This window comes from Amphiprion ocellaris, chromosome 23 (assembly GCF_022539595.1).
Source record: "Amphiprion ocellaris isolate individual 3 ecotype Okinawa chromosome 23, ASM2253959v1, whole genome shotgun sequence".
Lineage (NCBI taxonomy): Eukaryota > Metazoa > Chordata > Actinopteri > Pomacentridae > Amphiprion > Amphiprion ocellaris.
This window is the reverse complement of record NC_072788.1, coordinates 7455866-7480655: the sequence shown is the minus strand read 5'-3', so window position 1 is coordinate 7480655 and position 24790 is coordinate 7455866. Positions and strand designations below refer to the sequence as shown.

The 24790-nt window shown below is 38.2% G+C and overlaps 2 protein-coding genes across 4 annotated transcripts; both read right to left on the bottom strand.

Moving 5' to 3' along the window:
* Positions 1-2895: 2895 nt before the first annotated feature.
* On the bottom strand, positions 2896-10778 carry sb:cb1058 (uncharacterized protein LOC394209 homolog). 3 transcript variants are annotated; one of them, XM_023283263.3, is made up of 4 exons: positions 10622-10777; positions 8894-9031; positions 7500-8154; positions 2896-4102 (listed from the first exon to the last, which is right to left on the bottom strand). In XM_023283263.3, the coding sequence occupies exons 3-4, from the start codon at positions 8118-8120 to the stop codon at positions 3950-3952; spliced, it is 774 nt and encodes a 257-aa protein (XP_023139031.2). In that variant the 5' UTR covers positions 8121-8154; positions 8894-9031; positions 10622-10777; the 3' UTR covers positions 2896-3949. The 3 variants fall into 3 exon arrangements, with proteins under 3 accessions (XP_023139031.2, XP_023139032.2, XP_054863757.1); XM_023283264.3 differs by lacking the exon at positions 8894-9031 and having other exon boundaries at positions 10622-10778; XM_055007782.1 differs by lacking the exons at positions 8894-9031; positions 10622-10777 and adding an exon at positions 9087-9158.
* Positions 10779-15266: 4488 nt separating this feature from the next.
* Positions 15267-22525, bottom strand: b3gat3 (beta-1,3-glucuronyltransferase 3 (glucuronosyltransferase I)). The gene is made up of 8 exons (XM_023283257.3): positions 22340-22525; positions 21856-21963; positions 20532-20712; positions 20262-20445; positions 20002-20163; positions 19833-19919; positions 18568-18771; positions 15267-16846 (listed from the first exon to the last, which is right to left on the bottom strand). The coding sequence occupies exons 2-8, from the start codon at positions 21947-21949 to the stop codon at positions 16748-16750; spliced, it is 1011 nt and encodes a 336-aa protein (XP_023139025.1). The 5' UTR covers positions 21950-21963; positions 22340-22525; the 3' UTR covers positions 15267-16747.
* Positions 22526-24790: the final 2265 nt, after the last annotated feature.

The window sequence follows — 24790 nt, the reverse complement described above, 5'->3', positions numbered from 1 at the left end:
ATCAGTCTTATTTCATAGCTGCACCTTACATTACCTAAATTGCAGCTTTTGTGATTTGACTTTAAATGGATTTTGCAGCTCTAGTGTAGAAAGCATGAACTGGCCTTTTTCAGTGGAGCTTCTGAGCAAAACTATTCAAAACTACCAGACATTACACATTAAAGACAACATTTAGTATTTACCTCATGTGGGGAGTCTCCTGATACTCCTCACACCTGAAAAACAGAATGAAAACAACCTTTAGTGAATTTTAAGCGCACTTTCAGATGCACACACTCCTGACAGCTTCATGCTACTCAGCAATTGAGAGATTAAAGTTTCCTCAAGAAAATCATTCAGTGAGAGAGTTCAAGTAGGACATCACTGTAGCATGAAGCTCCATGTTAGCCATGCTTTCATCAATGACATCTGTAAAATATCCACTAAAGCATGTCTTAAACTATCAATGCAATAGAGCCACATGAAAGAGACGCTACCTTTGAAAATGGAACAATCTTTGGAGTCTTTTGCCATCTGGAAAAAAGACAAATGCACAGTTTTGAGTTAGCATGCTGCAGCTAGCGGGCAAGTGTCCCTACTGGCCACCACGTGATGGCTCCGTGCAACGTGTTGTCTGAGCAGAAAAGTCACTATTATAGCATAAAAAGCGTCTCCCATCAGATTAAAAAAGTACAATCACAGTCATTCAGGACAGGTCTGTGAAAATTCTCATCATTGAGAGATGCTGCTAGCAATCCCATATGAACCGGCATCGGCCATTTCCGAGTGTAAAATACCAAAAGAAAGTCTCTGCCTCAATGAAACATACAGCAGTTTGTCAATATGTTTTCATGTTGATAATAAATATTTACAAGTAAAACTGGTGAATTTTAGAGGCGGATGGTTAAGGATTGTAGCTCTGCTCGATGCTGCGCCGAAATGGAACACACGAGCTGCTAGCTAAATTCCACCTCGGCTTATCGCTTATATAAATTTAAAACTAAAGAAAATATTTGCATAGTTTCTGCAGTTCTGCAACAGTTTAAGATTACTCTACAAATAATAAGTCTGAAATTTTGTAACAGTGAGCAAACGTCTGATCTCTTACCTCGGTCAGAGGACAGGAAGAAGGGGAAGAGGAAGTCGGTGCGTCTGGTTTTTATGTCCGGCCTGCAGGACTCCTCCCACCGGGAACTTTCCCCGGGAAAACGTCTCTGGCTGAAATAAACTCGACAAACAATATTCTTAGTTATAGAAAACATTTCATGCCTAAAATATGAAACATTAGAAAGAAGATTAACATTAGAAGAAAGTGCGAAAATTTAGTTTTACTTCGTCAGTTTCATGTAGAAATAGCGCTATTTTTGTTCTCCGCTAGGTGGCAGCAGAAACACTAAAACAATACTGAACTACAGATAGATAGATAGATAGATAGATAGATAGATAGATAGATAGATAGATAGATAGATAGATAGATAGATAGATAGATAGATAGATAGATAGATAGATAGATAGATAGATACTTTATTAATCCAATAGATGTCAAACAGATTGAAAGGACTGAATTGAATTTATAGATTTTAAAGGAGAGAGGCATGTACATGTGGTCCTACGTTCAATACGCCACTCCCCGAGCTATCCACTTCACTAGATGGTGCTGTCTTGCCCCTCTTCTTTGATATCTATTCATGAAAGAATTCTACCCTGATTTTACTCGAAAATGACCTGAGTGTACTCATTAGACATGTTGCCCAACATGCAACTCTTAGCAGGAAAGGACAGATTGGTATTTGCTCTGAATAAACCTTTAAAACCCCAATTCAACTGAAATAAAGCACTATTTGGGTGGAATAACCCTTTCAAGCCATAATTCCCAGACTTAAATAATCATTTCATTCAGTAGGTGGCGCTGTTGTGAAAACAAGAGTCCTAAAACTTCAGCCTCGTAGATTGCAGAATCATAACTTGACTTTAAAGAACAACTTGTAGGATGAATTTTTGACTAAATTTCTGCCTAAAATTTCTAGGAAATGCACAGCCAAACAATGTTGGTCTCACAATAAACCTGTTCATTATCCTGCAAGCAGTGCTGAAGTTCATCAGGAGGGAAAACAGAAATTTGCACCTCAGCTTTAATTTTTATGGTTGAAATTACAACTAAATTGGACTTTGAACCATCATGATGTGGTTTGTAATACGTGCATCGCCTTATGTCACCACTACTATCACTGCTACTGATCATAATAATAAAGGCAGTAATATATTCTTTTATGAAATGCTTTAATTACCGTGATATCCTCAAGTGGGCATCTATAAATACACTGAACCATCAGTCTTTTTATGGCACATCCAGTGAGATCATTTGTGGAAATGTCAGAGAGCAAAGATCAGATTATAGTTGTGTTAAATCATACTTGGACAAACTATTCGCTTTCTTTCTCAAAGTTAGGTATTAGTTCAGCAGGTTACACCTTTAAAATCTAGCAAATTTTGCTGGATCTTGGTTGATTTTTTTGTGAATGTTCTTAAAGAAAATATTACAGGTTTTATTGATGTATCTGCAATCATTTTATTTTTAGGATTTATTTTTTGGGAAGATTTTTATTCATTTTTTGAAAGTATTTACAAGAATTTTCTTGCCAAATTTGGGGAATATTTAAAAAAATAAAACTTTTAAAGGAAACTTTTAAGGAATTATTGGAATTTTCTTCCTGAAGGTTTTACAAGTTTTCAGAAATTTGTGGAATTTTTTTGCTGAATTTTTGGATTTTTTTCAGTCAAAGAAACAATATTTTTGGTGCCTGTAAATGAGGACAACAGGAGGGTTAAGACAGTCAATTAATTTTTTGTTCTAAATCCATTTAGCAACTACCAGGTACACATTTGATAATAATAAAAAAGCACATTCACAGACGATTACATGAAAAATTCCATCAAGTTTATTGCAAATGTTATCATTTTCACTTCTACAAAGGTAAATAATTAATAGTTCTTAAATATAGTTTGAAATTTCAGCTGTGATCATCTTTATAAAATCAGAATACATACAGAAAAATACAGAAAAATGTACATTAGGTCCTGCTGGTGGATTAAATATTAACTTATAACTAGAAAACACAGAGAGTTATCTGTCCGTTTAGGTTTTTCTCATACAAATACACACCCACACATACAGTCTCCCGCTCAGTCCCTTCAGGTTTAATAACCTTCACCAGAACAAACACAGGAATCTCATGAGGACGACGCTAACAAGCCGTACTGGGTGACTTGTAAGTCTTATGCACCAGGCAAAAAATAAAAAATAAAATCTGTGTTTTGAGCTGAAATTTCTCCTTAAATATTAGAATACAAATGTGCATGATAACATGGATCATAATGTCTAAATACTGACTGACTGTCATTAACCTCGACTGATTACGCCATAAATAGCAGCGATAATCACACAGAAATGTGAACATCTCCAGAATAAAAGTCCATTCATCAGTCATCGCTATCTTCCACTCATTCAGGTTACAGATCAACACTCGTTTCATAACGTTAACCCAAAGGAAGCAGAGGCTAATTGCACTGCAGGCTCTTAACGGTGGACGTGAACTAATTGGTCAAGCTAATTTGCACCTGTGAGTAAAATCTGAAATCTGCAAGCAGCAGCTGCTGAACTCAGTCACATAAAGACCGGATTCTTCCAGTCTCGTAGACTTCACTGTAACATCAGCAGCCCGTCTCCTGCAGCTCATTAAATAAAAGTGGAAACCTGCAGTGTTTGTGCAAACTCATGTGATAAGGCAGTAGGAATGAGTAATTAAGACTCACTAACTAACGCACATAATTAATGCATCTGAGGCCTCAGACACTGAAGGCAGGATCGTCCATCGCTGTTCAGTGGCAGGGAAAAAAAAACACTGCATGACCCTGGTTTAATTGTACTGAATGCTAAAAAGAAGGGTTTGCTTTCATTGTCCGTGTCTTCCTACTGAAACTCAGCCAACACGGAGTTATGCTGATGTTTCTTTTTTGACGAAGGGGACGTCGGCGACGGCGATGACATCACGGGTGTGAGCGTGACGCTGTAGAGGTTGGTGATGAAGGCCTCCCAGCCGCGACGAAGCGCTCGGTCCAAAGCCTGATGGGAAAAGAGGGTCACAGTTAGAGATCTATGATCACACATGATCAGATGTACAGTTGCTACATCCAATCAGACTTGAACTTGTTTTATGTTTCTTATCCAGGTTGTTTCCTCCTGACTAGATCCTTGCTTGTGTTGTTACTACTCTCAGATGTTTTTTGTGGATAAAAGCGCTTGCTAAGTGACATTACAGATTTCAATGTCTATCATACACAATCAATAGTTTTTCACAGATATTAAAAATCAAGATAAGATGGAAGAGGTTTTGTATGTTGTGTTGACTGCTGCTGAATGAATACAAGTATGTGTAGTTATTACATAGTTTTGCAGGTATTTGGTCCTAAATTACAGTGTTGGATATGTCACAGAAATTTAGGGTCATTTTTCTATTTTCTCTAAGCATTAACTTCCTATTTCTGCTCAAGTTCTCTCTGTAGAAGTATGGAGTTTTATTTATTCTGTTTAGCCACGCCGTTAAAATAAATACCAGGTGACATCAGTAACTTAGATTTTCTCAACAATGGGTGGGATTTATTAGGCAGCAAGCGAACAGTCAGTTCTTGAAGCTGTTTTGTTTCTCATTTTGCGGTTTCATTAAAATCAACCGTCTATTTAATGTGCTAGAAAATAAGTTTGTTTCACGGAGACCTCATATGAAAACTTTCTGGAAAACCCACTGTTGCAATAAAACACAACATCAGTTTTATTTTTTTAATTTATTATTTTCTATTATATATATATACACACACACACATATATATATCTAAATACACACATATATATATATATATATATATATATATATATATATATATATATATAAATTAAAAAATAAAAAATTTAGAAAAATATAGCAAAAACTTTTTATTTATATATATATATATATATATATATATATATATATATATATATATTTTTTTTTTTTTTTTTTTTTTTTTTTTTTTGACAGTTTCCTAACAACCTACACACACATACATATATATATAATTTTTAAAAATTTTTATTTATTTTTTTGCTCATTTTTTCTATATAACATATATTATGTTTTATATATTTTTACATATATTTTGCGAATATATATGCATTTGCTTTGTCTTATTTTATTTATTGCTCATTTTTTTCTTTATTTGGGTTTTTTTGTGGTTTTCTTTTTTTTGTTTTATTCTATTTTACATTTTTGTGCTCTTTTTTTCTATATCTGGGTCTTACAGGGTTACAAAGGATCTGTTGCTAACATCTTGTGTCTGATATCAGAGGACACATTCAGAGGTCAGTCCTGTTTTACTGTATTGTTTTAGAAACACAAAGTGGTTCTAAAACAACATGAGGCAGGTGGTTTTAATGTTGTGGCTGATCAGTGTACTCTAAAGGTCAGGAGTGCTCCATGTAAATCCGAGAGAATATTTGTTTATTACTGTGCGCTTCCTTGTAAATGATATTTTCATTTTTGGGTTCTCGTTCGACTCGCTGTGTGCCGAGAACTGGCTATTGTCTCGGGTGTGTGGCGCAGAACCTTTGCTGGGAAATTCCCAGGAAATTAAAGACTGGTAAAGTGTTATTTACTGTCTAAATTCCACCCGGAAAAAAATTCAGTCAATGGAAAACTGTTGGGAACTCCTGCCCCTTTTGCTATAGCAGCTGTTAACTTTACGCCTTTTAGGAAACACTGAAACAGCTACAGAAGGATAATCTTTCAGTGTAGCACACAGATTTAGGTTACAACACTGAAGTTCTGCTGCGTCTTTGGTGAAATTATCTTCCAATCTCACAGGAGGTTCGACTCTGAGGCTGATTAGCAGCGGAGGACTGTTTTTATGGTGTGGGTTTAGCAGGCGGGTTGATGCTGCTCTACTTCGTTCCACTGATCAAAGGACGTGATAGGAGGCACAGGAATGTCACCTCTGAGGGAACGAATCAGGTGATGTTCCTGCATGGTTTCCACTTGTGCTGCTAAAAACCCTAAAGGTGAAACCTGCTCCTACTTAATTTTTCATGTCAATAGACGTGACGTAAAGGAACAAAACCCCGTTGCTTAATGTGCTGGCGACATGCACCGATGGCTGCTGTACTTTTCCCCCGGTGGCGGTCAGTTATTAAGGTGAAAAGATAGTTTCCATGGTGATTAATAACCCAGCCTGCTCGGTGTGGAGGATGCAGACGGAGAACTTCACCCCTCTGCTCCACAAACTCTCCACATTTGGTTATGTAACCTTCAGAGGCTTAAAGTTTAACCACGTGGGCTGATGTGGAATTTATGTACATGTGAGACGCACAAGGTGAAAGATAGTAAAGGTTTCTGGAATACTTTGACAGAAGCTGCAGAAGATTCCCTATTTCTCTGCTTTCTCTCCTCACTGCAAAAACTCAAAATCTTACCAAGTCTATTTGTCTTATTTTTAGTCAGTGTCTCATCCCACTTGATTTAAGATAAATTCTCTTAACAAGTGACATTTCAGCAAGATGGAGGGACTTGTTTTCAGACAATGCATCTTAAATATCTTGTTAAGTCAAACAATCCGGAAATTATCTTGTTTTGAGTTGAATTTTACAAGAAAACTCAAAATAAGTTTAACCCTCATGTTGTCCTGCGGGTCAAAATTGACCCGTTTTGAAGTTAAAAATGTGGGAAAAAATATATATATTTTCACAGTGAAACTTCTGATGTCCACATTTTCAACATTTTTGGGAAATCTTTAAACATTTTTTGGTGAAAAAAGAAATGTTAAAAATGTTTCTTAAGAACATTCAGAAAAAAAAATATTATTTTTCTGAATGTTCCCTTTACTGATATATATGGAATCACTTTAGATAGTTTTAGGATTTTTTTTGGAAGATTTTTCTTTTTTTTTTTTTTTTTACTCATTTTTTGAAAATATTTACAAGAATTTTCTTGCCAAATTTGGGGATTTTTTTAAATAAAACTTTTAAGGGAAACTTTTAAAGAATTATTGGAATTTTCTTCCTGAAGGTTTTGCAAATTTTCAGAAATTTAAGGAATTTTTTCACTGTATTTTTGGATTTTTTTCTTAGACAAGGAAACAATATTTTTGGTGCCTGTGAATGAGGACAACAGGAGGGTTAATACATCTCAAATTAGGAGGTTTACATGAAAGCAAAAATCTGTTTTTGAGTGAAAAACATCTATTTTTTTAGCATGTCTGGCTTATTTTAAAACACCTAAGCTTGACAATGCTGGTAAACTACAGCTTAAAATAAGTTTTCCCAGCTAATTTTAAGATCTCAATATTCTAAATATCATATCTTATTTCAAGAAACCTTACCAAGCTGTTTTTCACTTGTTCTATTGGCAGATTTTTTCACTTCTTTCAAGGTGAAAGTTCCTTAAAATAATTTTTTTTTTCTTGTTTTGAGAGGCGTTTTTTCCAGTGCTCACCTTGCGGTAATTCTTCCTCTTCACCACCTTCATCCCTTCCTCCTGCTCCCTCTTCGCCTTCCTCTCCTCCTCTCCCTCCTCTTCTCTTCCTCTCTTCTTGTCTCGGATCAGGACTTGGTCGTCGGCTTCCTCCCGGACGGGGAAGTGAACAAGCGTCGGCTCCTTCCCGTTTTCCTCCTCCACCTTCTTCAGCTTCTCCAGCTCTATCTCCATCTGCACCCTGGCTTCCACCACGTCCTCCAGGCTCTCCGTGCCCAGGCTCGGCCTCTCGTCTCTGGCCTGCTCCTCCTCGGCCTTGCCCTCCTTCTGCTTCCTCCTGGAGCTTCTCCTCCACCTGTTGCTGCGGCGGCTGGGTTTCCTTTCCAGGAGAGTCTCGCCGTCGTCTTCCATCACGCCTTCGGTGAAATCCTCGGCTTCACTCTTGTCAGCCCAGGAATCCTGCACCACAGTTACCTCGACTCTGCTGCCGTCATCTATCACGTTCTCCTCCACTTCTCTTCCCTCTGAGGGCATCTCAGGCTCATCGAGGCGACCGTAGAAGCCGCTGGATTTGTCCAGAAACTTGGGGGCCCTTATGGAGCTTCGGGTAGAGCTCTTCCTGGAGTTCTTTCCAATTGCCATCTTCTCTTTTGCTCTTCCTTCTTTTTTTTAACCTCTAAAAGAGAAGAAGCAAGGGAGATTGTAGATTAAACCCTTTACATAATCCTGCCCTCGTCCTTATTCTTTAACCCTCCTGTTGTCCTCATTTACAGGCACCACAAAATATTGTTTCCTTGTATGAAAAAAATCCAAAAATTCAGCAAAAAAATTCCCCAAATTTCTGAAAATTTGCAAAACCTTCAGGAAGAAAATTCCAATAATTCCCAAAAAGTTTCCCTTGAAAGTTTTATTTAAAAAAAAATCCCCCAAATTTGTTAAGAAAATTCTTGTATCTAAAGTGATTCCATATATATCAGTAAAACTTCTATTTTCTTTAAGAACGTTCACAAAAAAATCAACCAAAATCCAGCGAAATTCGCTGGATTTTGGTTGATTTTTTTGTGAATGTTCTTAAGAAACAATTTTAACACTTTTTTTCCACCAAAAAATGTCCAAAGATTTCCCAAAAATGTTGAAAATGTGGACATCAGAAGTTTCACTGTGAATATTTTTTTCCCCACATTTTCAAACTTTAAACCAGCTCAATTTTGACCTGCAGGATGACACGAGGGTTAAATTCCCTCCTTTCTCACACAAAGTCCTAACGGCTTGGTATGTCTGCTCTATCAGTGTGAATCATCTGCTGTGGATGGTATGAGCTTGTGACAAATCTGCCATGCAAAGCATCACAAGACATGTAGAAGTAGGAAAATGACTAACTCTCATGTTTCAGTCACACTTTTTCAAACACTTACTTCTGCTTTTGACTTGCCCCTGAGTGTGTAAATACAGGGATGTGTGTGTTTGTGACTGAGGCTGGAGGTCAAAGTCGGCGTTATCAGGTTTGTGATAAAAAACTGGATGTCAAAACCAAAGACACGGCGTCCTTGCAGCTGAGGACAAAGAAAGACACGCACACACAGAGTCAGACTTTGACACTCAGTTCACCTGCTGGATGTTGAATCGCTGCCAGAATCGATGACTTCAGACTGACTATCAGTGCTACTGTCGTTTAAACTGCTGGTTCATCCTAAACAACAATAAAAGGATGGGTTTTAAATCCCCGATTTCTATAAATATGTGAAGAGGCTAAAGTTAAATGTTGGTTTGACACCGTGGATCATGATGTCAGCAGCGAGCAACAAAACACCTGCTGTGAAATCACCGATGAAAGGCTTTAATACAGAGAGCTGCAGTATTTACTGTTTGTGATTCATTAATAACCTTCAAAACCTTTTCACATTCAGTTACATAAGAAGTAAGTCGACAGAAACGATGATCTGTGGAGAAACACTTGAATTTTCCTGCCAGAATCTATATTTTAAACAATCATTTGGAAAAAACACACAATTTTTTTTTTCTGAATTTATGCTTCTAATTTAGCTTCTGCTCCTTTATTTTACTTTTTTTTGCAAGTAAAAACTATGGAATCTATTTGAAAGATGAACACTTCGGGCAGCTCAAACTAGAGTTGATAGCCCTCTCATGCCTCTATGCTAAGTATTAGGCTACGACTATTAGCTTATTAGCTTACCTTAGCTTAAATCTTGTTTATGTAAACTGTAAAAAAACAACAGGTTAGTTATCTGGGGAGCTATTACGCTATACTAGTGTTATCACATTTCCTTTACCCAGTTATTGTGGCTAAAATGATTCCTGATAATGATATTTTTCATCTTTAACTTTGTTTATGAAATGTTTTGTGTCTTTTTTTGACAAATTAATTACAGTCCTAAGATGAAATTTGTAACCAGAACTGTACTGTACGCTGTTGTGCATTAAAAACATGATATCAATGTATTATTTTACATTTTAATCTCATTATATCCAGAACCTTTAACTAACTAGTTGACACTCTCTACAACAGTAACAAAAGACAATACAGTTAACTCCCTAAATTTGTATTATCAGTGTAATTCACTTCCCAAAAATGAGACAAAACACAAAATAAATAAAGTTTAAAAAGAATTTCAAAGACAGAATTTTTACTTTTCATTTTTTAAAATATTAATATTTTTACCCACGATAATTGTGGTGAAAATCTGATAATGTGACAGCAAAATCTGAAATAATGACAAAATGGAGGTTAAATTGTGTTTAAACAGTGGTTGTAAAAGGTACTGCTACGAGAAAGCAAAAAAAAAGGAGTGTAATTAAGATAATTGCAATCTGTGCTGTAATAAAGTGTAATAAACTATGTCTGAGCTGTGTGTGCAACCAGGTACAGATAAAACAGGAGAGAAATTCTGACATAATCTGCTGATGGCTCACATTACAAAGCAAAGACGCATTTAACTCAACAGAAAGAACTTTAAAAAATAAGATAACAGGAAGCAGGTGGAGAATAATTTTTTAAAAAAGGACAAACCAGAGTAAAAGAATGACAAGAAATTAAATGAAAGTCGTGCCGAGATACACGATACCTCCTTTTAAGTATAGCAACTAGTAACATGTATGAATTTCAGATGATAAAAGAGTCTCACCAGATGTCTTGCTGTCGTCTCCGTTCCCTCTTTGTGTGGTTACCGCTGAGCAAAACCTCCTCCGAGTGTGACTGAGAGCTGCTGGGAGCTCAACATACTCCCCGAACACACAACGTCACACACTAACCCTGCCCAGACCTGCACTTCTGTCGTCACCAGAGCACCGACACACACACACACACACACACACACACACACACACACACACACACACACACACACACACACACACACACACACACACACACACACACACACACACACACACACACACACACACACACACACACAGAAAGCACTCTCACTATCAAGGACTCTTTGTCTCTCTTTCTGCTTAAAAACACACACCTTCTCCTCACATATTTAAACACACACTGACCAAGAGATAAAGCTCTACAGTGAAATCTTTAACACAAACACACGACAAACATGCCTACACACACACACATATGCACACATCCTAGTCGACTGTCAATCATTAACCGTGAACCTCCTCAGCTGTCATGAATAAACCTGCAGGGTTCAACTTTGACCGAAAGAGCTGATCATCCGACTACTGTGTGAGGTTTTAGATTTACAGGTGGAACTTTTCCACCTGTAGCTCTGGTGGTAATTTTGATACTTGAAGATAATGAAAATCTGATAATAATACATCAACCAAAGTTCATTTTTTTCAATCACACATGACATAAACACGTGGGTGGTCAAGTAGTTTAGATATTTACCTACATACACTGGCTGCAATGGACCTACTTTATTTCATACTAAACTTGAATTGCTAAAAATACATAAAATACTAATGTTACAACTGTGTACTACTTTTCAACTGAATATGTCTAATTACCCTTCATAGGGCAAGTGAACATATTTGGTAACTTCTGGTTTCCACTCAGCCAATCAGCGAAGATCACTCTACATTACAGTACGATACATTGTGGCATTTGATCAATCAGCAGAGGCCTGGAACGTGTCAAACTTTCTTCAAAGTTGGAAAAAGATGGACTTGCGGCTCAGTCCTCTTCCATATTTGCAGTCAAAACGTCAAAACTAAATATGGTTAGTTGACGAAACCCTCACATTTTACGGTTGAGTAGTTGTGCTAAGTGATCATATATACATTTCTTGGAATGTTTTTTTTTTTTTTACCACTAACCGGCAAAGAACCATATATGATAACTTTATTGATGTTGAATTTCAATAAGAAAACTACAAATTTTGAAAAATGTCACAAAGTAAACAAGTCTTCTGTCCTCCAATAACACTCTAAGGTTGACATTTTGAATTTCAAAGTATTTCAACGAGTGCCCTTTACAGGGATAAATATCTAGTTAACACTGGTCAATATACACATACTTCGACTGGTAACTTGCTGTTAATATACTGAAATGACACATACAAGGTTGGTTGACAAATGACAAGAAAATGCAAAATTGTGTGACCATTTCATAGTTGTTTGTTGCGTTGCTTTTGATACAGTTGAACACTGCATTCCTTTAAACCATCTCAGTGTTGAGGTTTGTATCCAGGACACTATTTTCAAGTGGTTTGCTACCAACTGGTTTACTGCCCCAATCACTTGCGGGGTACCTCAAGGTTCCATGTTGGGGCCACTAAACATGATTTGATTTGATTTTTACAGTGCAAAATGTATAAACTTGGGTCACAAATTAACTTGAAGTTAATTTTTTACTTTAAAACATAAATACGGTGACATATATCAATCCAAAAGGTCTTTTTAGATTAAAAACTGTGTAAACTGTGCATAGAAAACACAATAAAAGAAGTCTAGAATTGTTTGAAGTACTACAGTTACACCACCCAAACAATAAATAATCTGACAAAACATTCTGGTTTGAAGTTCAAAATTGCTGTCTCTGAAATAGGGTAATTGGTCTTTTTCATGCCCGTTCACATCCACTAATATACCTAACAGTCTGAACTGATAAGCAGGTACATTCCAGTGGAAAGTATGCTTGTGTGTTCAGATAAAATTAATTAGCTCGGCCACTGAATGTTGTCTAAATGTTTGGACGGTAAACACTGATTCTGGGTGGGACAGGGAGAGGGAGCGTTGAGTAATTATGTTTTCCTCAGGTCAGGATATACAGAACTCACACCTTCTTGGACGTGCATGCACATGCATATTGTCCAACCGGGATGACACACTGAGATCAGGAAACCACACACAAACATACACATTAAACGGAGTGTGATGTGTTATTGGTGACTGAGAGCGTGACCGTGTAGCTGAAAGTTGTTGAAAAGTTACAGACTGTAGTGAAACCACACTAAAGAGTCACTTGTAGTCTGGTTTACAGGTGTGTGTGTGTGTGTGTGTGTGTGTGTGTTCCAGTGCACTTGTACATGTGTCTGAGTGAATCACTGTGGATCAAAGATGGCGTGCAAGTAGATCTATGACTTCAGTTCCTCTTACTCACCTTCATCTCTAAGACTCACACCTCCATATGCTCCATATATAGACACTGAGAGGGCGACTCCCCTGCATGAAGGGTGTTATAGCTGTCAATCACACAGGCCTGTAAAAGCTTCACCTGCGTCGAGGTTAAGGAATCTCCGCCCGAGTGGGTAATCACCTGTGATGGTGTTGGACGCCGGCAGCAGGTTGCCATGGTCACCGTCAGGCAGAGACAAGTCGAGGTTTGTTTAGCTGGATGATGAGATGACGGCGTGGCAAATCTGCACAAAATCAGGTTGACGGGAAAAACCTAAAAGATTTACAGAGTGAAGAAGGAGCAGACAGAGAAAAAAATCACAGACTTACTGTATGACAAGTGTGAAAACAGTGACAGTGTTAAGTCACAGCTCTGCCTCGGGCGACTGACACGCATCACCTGACACACTCAGACGGAGAACAGATGTGCTGCTGGCGAGAGTTCAGCTGCTTCAAGTCAGCAGTTTTTGAACAAGCTGGAGACCAAAAGGTGTCGCAAGAGAAGGCAGAGAGGAGACAGGAGGTGGAAGGAGCACAAGCTGGCCTCATTTTATGTACAGTAGAGAAGAAACAAAGTACGTTTCTGTTTCTTTTTTAAAGGCAAAGTGTTAGGAGTGATGGAACAGGGTTGTAATAAGCATGTTTTCATTAGTGCATGCTCACGTATGACTAAGAATCTATGTGCCTGTTGCCTTATAATGAGTGCTAGGATTTTTTATCTCACAAAGGCACTACTAACTGAACACTGAAATTGATATTACATATGAGTGTTATAATATTGATAATAATTAACCATTTAATGCGCAATGAATGCATGAGTTGTGCTTGACCTTTAAAAGGGAAGAGATGGAGCTAAGCTCTAACTCCAAGCTCTGATGGACACAGACAGGTCAGGCTGGAAAGTTACAGCCACTTATAATTAAAAAAAAAAAAAAAAAAAAGCTTCTCCTTCTCCACATGCACACACTAACAAAGATAGAGTTTTGGCCTTGATACACAGCACAGTCCTATTTTCTTCTAATGTAACAATTCATTTTACTGAAACTGCTAACTCAAGGTTGTTTGAGGGAGAAAACCATAATCATCCTCCCTAAGGGACACCTGTATCCTCCCTATGAGATACCACCAGCAACTGCATCACATCTCAGCTAACAATGGAATAATTCTAACGGCTAGAAAGTGGGAAAAAGTTTGCAGGAGGTTCTTTTTACAAGGTGCGGCTCCCGGGGATTGGAAGAATCGTGTGCCAAGAGATATGGACATATCTGCACACCAACTAATGGGAGAATTAAGTCTAAACCACGGTTCTCCCCACCTTTAGCCAATCATATTTCAATATTTGTGCACATGCACATGATTTCTACCTGATTCAAAACAGCAGATTTTCATTGACATGGGGGTTAAGACAACAACTCCCATGATGCCACGCAGCTTCACAAGGTCATTAACCCTCCTGTCGTCCTGCAGGTCAAAATTGACCCATTTTAAAGTTTGAAAATGTGGAAGAAAAATATATTTTCACAGTGAAACTTCTGATGTCCACATTTTCAACATTTTTGGGAAATCTTTGAACATTTTTTGGTAGAAAAAAAATGTTCAAAATGGTTCTTAAGAACATTCACTAAAAAATCAACCAAAATCCAGTGAAATTCGCTAGATTTTGGTTCATTTTTTTGTGAATGTTCTTAAAGAAAATATTTGAAGTTTTACTGATACATATGGAATCACTTTAGATATTTTTAGGATTTTTTTGGAAGATTTTTACTCATTTTTTGAAAATATTTACAAGAATTTTCTTGCCAAATTTGGGAGATTTTTTTTAATATAAAACTTTTAAGGGAAACTTTTAAGGAATTATTGGAATTTTCTTCCTGAAGGTTTTGCAAATTTTCAGAAATTTGGGGAATTTTTTTGCTGAATTTTTTTTCAGACAAAGAGACAATATTTTTTGGGTGTCCATAAGTGAAGATAACAGGAGAGTTACACTTTTAAGTGTAAACTCACCAGACTGGCAGCCCAAAAATGCAGAGACGAAGCAGGAGACTGTAAATCATTGTGTGTGTAGCTGCTGTATTACTGCATTACATCAGCTGTTCCTCTGTTTTTCCTGCTGAGACTTAAAGAGAAAGTTAAAAATACAACGTACAGAAAAGCAGCTGAAGCCTGAAAAGAACGGGACACAAAGACAAGCGGTGTGATACATTATCTCTGTTTATTTTCAAGGCCAGGGACAGACATGATCACATTGTACAATGTAAAGAACAATATTACAGTAATAAATACATGATACACCAGTAGAGAACTTTCTTACAGGCACTAATCACACTTAAGCAGGCACTAGCTGTTTTTACAGTGTCGTACAACAGTAGCTGAGAGCACTCCTTTGAGCTTTTACGTTACTTTGATAATCAAACACAGCTCAAGTACTTCAATTTATATTTGAAACATTTTATTTCCCCAAATATAGCTTTGAAATACCGCTACTGTGAAGTACCAGGGATCTCCTGCCTAGAAAAGGCAAATTCAAGTGTTTTATTTTGATCACCAGAGTGTTGAAACATAACATGGATGGCGGTTTCTGCATCTGTTTATTGCATAAGGAATTTATATGAGCTTCAGTAGTGTTGTTCCCTTGTTCGGGGCTTTAAAAAGCATCGCTAACACTATACATACAAAATGCTGGCTTGAACTAGCTGTCGTGGAGCTCTGACACCACTGAGAACCAGCTTTTGTGCTCTGAGCTTTAACACTAAAGCTACTCTGGGTGTGGAAACCGCTCTATGTCTGTGCTGCAGTATGGTGATGCTAAATGAGCTAGTTGTAACATACGTGTATGTGGGCATAATAAAGACAGGGCCACAGCTAGTTTCTAGTTCAGTGGCTGCTGTGTCACTACCTGGGCTTCACAATACTAATACCTTGACATTTTTTATTACACAGTTCAGATAGAGATTATTATCATGCCTTTGATGATGACGGTGAGGGTTTAGACTTAAATAAAAAGCACCTACACGTCTGAATACGTTGACTTATCACGCTAAAACAGAAGCCATGCATGAATAAAGTGCTCTGCTGCAACTGAATCTTGGTCGTTCTGCACTGATAAACCGAAGGAACAGAGACGGATCCGGTGTAACTCGGGCATAAAAATATCTAACTGCCGGCAGGAATGATTAACACTGTAGGATTTCCACTGAGCACAAGTAAACAAGTAAAACCCTACAAAGTGACACAAGTGTGGAGTAAGATGCCTCCTCCCTCCATCTTTTAGCGAAAATGTACCCGCAGTGTAACAGCGTGGCCTCAAAAACTTTAAAACCGGCGCCCCCTTCTGGTCATATTTAAACAAAGACATCAAACTCACTAAAACCAAATAAAAAAAGACAAAAACATACTGTCAGCACAGTTGTGACGACACACTCACTCGATATACACACATTTACTAGCAGACACGAGAAACAGACAGAACCAGGTCAATTTAAACGCCTCAACTAACAGATAGTCTCCTGTTTTACAGTATTTACAACGCAGAGATACATATGCAGCATTAAACAGCAGGGTATGCTTTACACCGTGTGTGTGTGTGTGTGTGTGTGTGTGTGTGTGTGTGTGTGTGTGTGTGTGTGTGTGTGTGTGTGTGTGTGTGTGTGTGTGTGTGTGTGTGTGTGTGTTCCTCAGACCTCCACAGCAGGGTCTGAACCCAGTCCCTGAGCCTGCAGCGCCTCCTCCCTCTTCATCTTCGGTTTCTCCGTCCTCGTGTGCCACACCAGCACCTACAAATCACACACAAACACAATTAACATTAAAGTCAAATACATTTACTTAAAATTGCACTACAATAAAAACACCGATGTCCAGTTATTGTAAATGCATTCACAGGTTAGACTGCTTCATCTGTGCATCACCAAAAGGCAGATGTCTGGGTTAAATGTCTGTGCAAGAAACACTTTTGTTCAGTTAACTCAAGACGCTGGTTAATTCAGTATAAGGTTACAACACCGTTTACTACTCATTCTCAACTTATTATTGCATTAAGTGCAAACAATCTGATGCAACGTTGCCTTGTATTTTTCAGTTTTAGTCTGAGTTTTTCCATTACTACAGAACAGAATCTTCCTTTTAACTCTGTAATGGTCATTTAAGGCTGTTCACAACAACTACAGACTCTAAAACTCTGGAAAACAACATACATCTGATACAGATTACCAAGAAAATCATTCTTAAAGTTGACAAAAAAGCTTCACCTTACTTTGAAATTTGACTCATTGAGTTTTCCAGTACTTTATAAATATAAAGAGCCAATATGAGATGTCGTGGATATAAAGAATTTCTTTACTATATTACAGTCATGACACTTTGACTTGTTTTTGTTTCCTATATTAAACATCCATCCTTTATCTACATCAATTGATCCTCATTAGGGTCGTGGGGGGCTGGAGTCTATCCCAGCTGACTTAGTGTGAAGGCAAGGGACACCCTGGACAGGTCACCAGATTATGACAGAGCTACATATACAAACAATCACACTCACATTCACACCAATTTAGAATCACCCACTAACTTCAGCGTGTTTTTGGACTGTGGGAGGAAGCCGGAGAACCCACAGAAAACACACACATGCACAGGGAGAACATGCAAACTCCATGCAGAAAGATCCCGGGAAGGTTGGGGATCTTCTCGCTGCAAGGTTAAAGTGCAAACCACCACACCACTGTGAAGCCCTTAAACTAAACTGGTATATTTGTTTAAACACGATATAATTGACAAGCTGGACAGCTGGTTCTTTATTGAGGCAGGAATTACTGTTTGGTTGATGTCTTTCTTTCTTTTTCATTTCCTGTTCTCTAAAATAACGGACTATAAATATATTTTTTTCTAAAATCTATCCTGAAAGCAATGAGTCTTATCAGAAATCTATGTATTTTTCAGTGAATTTTTGATAAACAAAAAGGTCTAATATGATTAAATTACTGAAATCCCAATTAACAGAAAAGTTCAAAATGATATTTTTAAAAATAATTATTATTTCTTTGACTTGGGTGTATAACTGTGGGTTTCACGTCTCTCTTAAAGGGTTTTTTTCCTAAAGTTTCTATAATACATAATTCGAACTGGTTTCCTAACGCCATCTCCCTTTGAAGTATGTGATTCTGAGAAAGACTGTTGATATTTAGCTAGTTAGCATATTTAGATCAGCTTCTATCTTTCCTCAAAACCTATACAAACATACACTGGACTTGCTGGAACAGTGTTTTGTGGATCAATATGAGCCACTTTTAAAGATTCTGTACGAACATCAGCACAAACAAAACAGATAGAAAGCAGATTGTGATAAGATATTCAAAGATTCTGATGAAAACATACTGGGCTAGAGTTTCTGACTTTACTTTTCACTAGAATAAAAGACAAAAGCTGCCCTTAAACCCACACAAATAGACCCTCAGGTCCTTCCTCTGTCGACATGTTTTTCATCGTCACACAGACACACTCGTACTTTGGTGCAGTTGTCCGCTTTGGGTTCCAGTTCGTCCATTGTCACCAGTCCCTGAAGGAAGCTGCTTTCCAAGAAGCCCATCGGCGCCTCTCCGTCGAAACAAGCCTCTGGATTGTTCAGGACCAACTTGAGGGACACAGCGAAGCCAGCCATGTCCATCGGGAAGGGGCGACTCGGACGCCAGCCGGTATGGAAGCGAACAACCTGATCATCAAAAGACATGATGACAATATTTTAGAATGACACTAGTTCAGTTAACCCTCCTGTTGTCCTCATTTACGGGCACCAAAAAATACTGTTTCTTTGTCTGAAAAAAAAATACAAAAATTCCCCAAATTTCAGAAAATTTGCAAAACCTTCAGGAAGAAAATTCCAATAATTCCTTAAAAGTTTCCCTTAAAAGGTTAATTTAAAAAAAAACTCCCAAATTTGGCAAGAAAATTCTTGTAAATATTTTCAAAAAATGAGTAAAAATCTTCCAAAAAAATCCTAAAATTATCTAAAGTGATTCCATATATATCAGTAAAACTTCTAATATTTTCTTTAAGAACATTCACATAAAAATCAACCAAAATCCAGCGAAATTCGCTGGATTTTGGTTGATTTTTATGTGAATGTTCTTAAGAAATATTTTTAACATTTCTTTTTTTCCACCAAAAAATGTTCAAAGATTTCCCAAAAATGTTGAAAATGTGGACATCAAAAGTTTCACTGTGAAAATATATTTTTTTCCACATTTTCAAATTTTAAAACGGGTCAATTTTGACCCGCAGAACGACACGAGGGTTAAAGTGATTCTGGATAAATAGAAACACTAATTCTATCAAAGTTTCTACAGATATTAGTTGCAATAATGCAAATATAGCAAGAAGATTTTAATTTTTTAGGCATTTTATGATAAAAGACCAGCAGGTGTCAGTTTTAGTGACAGAGATAATCATGTTTATTGATCAAAATATGACACAGATTAAATGCATTCTGTGAAAGCACAAAATTAAATTCTTCATCTTTAGTTTGTACAGCTGTCATGACTGCAGTACAAAGTGAGTCATTTCAGCTGAGTAAGACAGTCAGATGTGGGAAAAAGCTCTGGAAAATCACCACTTACATGAATATTTGTTTTTTGGGGGTCAAACTACATGCAGTCAGCTTTATTCTGTTAATTTTTGTTGAGTAATTTGCCCAAAATCTCTTCCAAAACACACACTCTCCAATATTATCAGACTAGTTTTTGTAGTTCCTTTAGCTGATAAACAACAACCTACCTTTCCTCCTTCGACCACAGGCCTCTCATATTTCATCCCTCCAACCAGCCCCACCGGCCACACGGAAACTCTCTGGGTATTCCTCATCTGAGACGAGACAACAAGACATTAGTGTCATTTCTCAGAATAACAGAGACATAAATAAACACTTTCACACTCCGTTATCCACCTCCTCGAATATCTGCAGGCTGTATGTGTTATCGTCATCAGCAAAGTAAACCACTCCCTGCTGGTTGTCTGATCCCGGCTGAGCCCTTCTGTCCTCTCTCAGCCACCGTAGACCCTCGTTTCTCTGCTCCACTCCGCGAGGTTTCAGCCAGCTGGGGTCGCCCTGAGGTGGAAAAAGTGTTGAATACCAAACCGTAAAAACCTGCGTTCGATTCAGATGTGCTGAGACAACAAGTAAATTTGCTCCAGTGAGTCTCCTACCTCCTGTAGTTTGCGGTCCTTGGCGGTGGGCATGTGTAGGTGAGTGTAGGTGAGGCCACTCTTCATCAGGAGGTCGCTCACCAGAGGCGTCTTGTGCGGCGAATCCTCCACCACGATCCAGTGGAGCTGAGGGACATGGAGGAAGGTCTGGGAAAGACGAGTCAGCTCGGCCTTCTGCACCAGCCTGCACAGAGACAGAAATCACGGTGATGTTAGTACAAGAGGAGGTGAAGGTCGAAGGGGGAGTGTGCAGGAAACAGAGCAAAGGACCTTGCATATGTCGGAGTGATGACAAATATGGTGGGCGGGGGGGGCTTGGCCGCCTGCTTCTGGGGTTGTTTCGTTGCCTCGGATTTCCTCATCTGCTCCTGGAGGCGGTGCAGTTCCCCCCGCAGCCGAGATATGGTTCGGTCCTTGGGCAAGTCGTGGTCGGTGCAGTCGCAGCGCTGTCCTGTAGAGCATAGAGGACAAAATAAACAAGGGCAGTTTAAGGTACAAAAGCAAAAAACAAGTAAGTGAGTGGAGACTAGAGGCTTCTCTGTGCACAGCAGATGAGCAAGCTTCTACTGACACAGCTATACCACTGACTATTTAATATTTATTTATTCAGATTGTTTATTTTCTGTTTTGTTTGTAAATATGTACATAAATAATTATGGGAGTGGGGTACTGACTGACTGATGGTCGAGATGGAGACGGGGTAGGAGGAAATAAGCTTATGGTTCGTCCTGCTCCTTTTCGGATATGTTGGGTTATCATTTTTTGCTTTGCTTAGCTATGTTTGTTTTATTTTGTTGTTTTGAACATTTTGATTTGTTTTTTTGGATTTTTTTCCCCGCTCACATGTTCAAAATAAAAACATTCATTCATTCTGTAGCCTGTAAGTGAGGCGTTTAGGGAACATCAGTTAATTCCAAAATTGATAAGTGTTTAATATGTGTTAATTAATATGTGTTTTCAAAACAACGGTAATCATATAGAGCACATCATATAAATATAAACGGTTGTCCAACATAAAATGTTTATTTTTCCCGTGTATGGAAACTTATGGCCCACCTTGCATATCATAATTAGGATTAGAAAAAAATCATGATTTCAAGATTGGTCAAATATCAAATCATCGTGACTATCATTTTGGCCATAATTCAGCAGCCCTAGTTGATTGTGGAGAAATACTTCAGCAGCAGAAAGAGGAATGATAAACAAAAACAGGTACTCTATTAGTAGAGTCTCACCATTGTTGACACATCTGAAGCAACATGACTAAGTTGTTTAATCATTTAAATTAGCATCAGTTTCTTCCTTTTTCATGTTCTTAAGATGCCAAAATGAGGATTTAGTTAAAGCTTTGACGCGGCTGCTAAAATTTAGACATCCATCAATGATTCCTGGACTAAAGACATGCACTAAACGCCTGCATCATTTCTTTAACGTCAAAGAAGAATGAGTAATTCTTGACAAATGCAGTTAATTGACGCTTTTGATGCAATTTTCTGTAGTTTTTCCGACTCTGTGCAGCCCTACAGTGACTTGTCTATTAATGAAACTCACTTTGATCCTTTTTCCCTATAACATCTGTGCTCTGACTACTTACCGAGCTGCATCAGTGCATAGACGAGGCCCAGCAGGGACACCATGAAGTAAAGCACAAACACAGTCTTCAGCTTCAGCTTCATCCTGGTTGCCATGGTACCCTGACCAGCTGGGAGGACGATAGTAAATATCACAGAAAATATTACTCTCCGGTTTCTTTAGCATTCTTTTTTTTCTTTTAGAAGTTGCTAAATTTGCTCCCGGGGCTGCTTAGAAGTGGGGAACTAAACCACATGAAAGTATGAGCAAAATCTCAACAATTAGCTCTCAAAACTAGCTAAAAGCTAAAGCTTTCCCGTTCAGCAACGTTACACTTTGATTTCTAGAGAGACTAACAGTAAAAACGTTACAGCTGAGGATGGGTTTGCTTGGGGTGTTCCTGAGAAGGTCGAGTAGTGTGGATGTGTGTTTAACTTGGTGGTGAAGCTAAGCTATGTTAGCCTGACAGGCAGAAAGCGGCTCGACCAGCGGCTTTCTGGACTCACCGGCGGCGGGAATATCAGCGGAAGGAAGCGGCGGAGCGGAGCGAAGAGCTGGAAGCTTCAGGTCATGTTGGACAGATGTGGTGGAAGACACCTCACAGCATCAGGACGACCATTCATTCGGCTCAGCTAGGGCATCTCTCTGCAGCAGTGTACCAACAACTTCCTGTTTCAGTGCAGCGCGTTAAGGAGTCCCCCCGCAACACGGACAAGTGCCAACAGTTCCACAAAGCCTGGCCCCAAATTAGGTAGAGTCAAGATACAATAGGGAGACTTTCGAAGTTCATGGGATATACCTTGCATGTATTTTTATGAAAAGTAAAAAAAAAATCAATAGAATTTAATTGTATTTAATACTTTACTCTATTAAACAGACAAAATATTGAATGAGATCATTCAACAAGATACAATACATGTCATTATGAAATTAAACAATATTTTTAAAATACAAATATTCAAAATTACAGATAAAATATTTTCCACAGTTAAACATTTAAAGAATACAATTAAACAAGAAGAACATTAAACATTTTAAAAAGTGCAAAACATTTAATAGATTCTTCTTCCCTGTTTCCTGTCTATCTCTCACTACGCCTATCCAATAAAAAGCTGAAAAAGGCCAAAAAAAAAAGACAAAACCTTTAATTAAAAAATTAAATGTTTAATTAGGGTCCGAGCACCGAATGGTGCGAAGACCCTATTGGAATGCAAGGAATTATTAGGGTCCGAGCACCGAATGGTGCGAAGACCCTATTGGAATGCAAGGAATTATTATTATTATTATTATTATTATTATTATTATTATTATTATTATTATTATTATTATTATTATTATTATTATTTTACCATCTTTTGAATTGCCTTTTTGGCGGCCTTATCATACCCCAAAACGCATCAAACGTGGCATGCTCATCAGGCCTCGCGAAAAATTTGATATTTTATGGGAGTTGCGCATGTGTGTGGCAAAATGGCTCCATAGCGCCCCCTGGAAAATTGAAAATTTGGTCATTAGGTCAACTTGCACGATGTTTCATGTACAGCTACAAAATTTTGTATGCATATTCAGCACATCAGGAAACCCAAAAAAGTCAATCATGACCACGCCCTAACACCAACAGGAAGTCGGCCATCTTGAATTAGCTGTAAATTTTTCAAAATTAATAACTCATCGGGGATAAGTCCGACAGACGTCAAATTTGGCCAATGTATGCAAAGACGCGACCTGATGAAAAATTATCAAAATGTTCATTTCATTTCAAAGGGCGTGGCCATGGCGACTCCCAAAAAAATGGATCCTTCGCCATGAAACAGGAAGTGGTGTCTAACTCAGCTGTACATGCTCCAATCTGCCTGAAATTTGACATGTGTGATCAATGTCCAGCCCTGACAATATCAATGTGGTTATATACATTCACAGTCATAGCGCCACCTTGTGGTAGCAGGAAATTGACATTTTTCACACTTTGATGTACTATTCTTAGCACGTTGATCAGATTCACCTCAAATGTGGTAACATAAGCCTGAACACATTGATGATGATTCCCAAAGAAAATGGTGACTCGTCGTCAAAGGGCGTGTCTGTGGCATTGCGGCGAATTTCGATTTCTCGCCATAAAAATTGAATTATTAATATCTCAGCTGGAAATGATCCAATCCGGACCAAACTTGATGTGATGGACACCAGTCCGGTTCTGAACACATCCACATTCATAAATTTAGAAATACTCATAGCGCCACCTATTGGCAACAGGAAGAAATTGTCATTACATTTGCACGTGCCATTGCCTGATACTTTGTCATATGATTCTGTAAATTGGTCAGGTGAGTGACCACACATTGACGATGGCACAGTGTGAAGATTTTGACGATTCATAAAACGCTGTTGCCGTGGCAACGTATCGTTGCCGGAATAAACAAAGTACTTTTTGACAGGTTAAAAATGCTCAAATGCTCGCCAAAATTACCACACGTATCTGGACCGGCAACCCATTTCAGATTTTAGGGAAACTGCACATGGGTTTGGAAAAATGGCTCCATAGCGCCACCTGGAAAATTTCAAACATTTACTACGGCCAGTACGTGTCACCTAGAATTATGAAACTTGGTAGGCATATGTAACTCGTCAAGACACACCAAAATGTAATTGACAGCCATGCCCAAAACCCAACAGGAAGTCGGCCATTTTGAATTATATGTCATACGTTTTGACGATTTTGGGTCATTTTTGTACATTTTCAAAAGCTATAAACTCACATAGGGTAACACCGAGAGAGCTGAAATTCGGCCAGGATGTAGTCCAGGCATGGGTGATCAAAAGTTATCAAAATGCTCACCTTAAGTCTGAGGGCGTGGCCATGGCGGCCTCGTGAATTTTGATGCTTCGCCATGAAACATCAACTGCTGTGTAACTGCCCTAAACATGCTCCAATCTGCCTCAAACTTTACAGGTGTGAT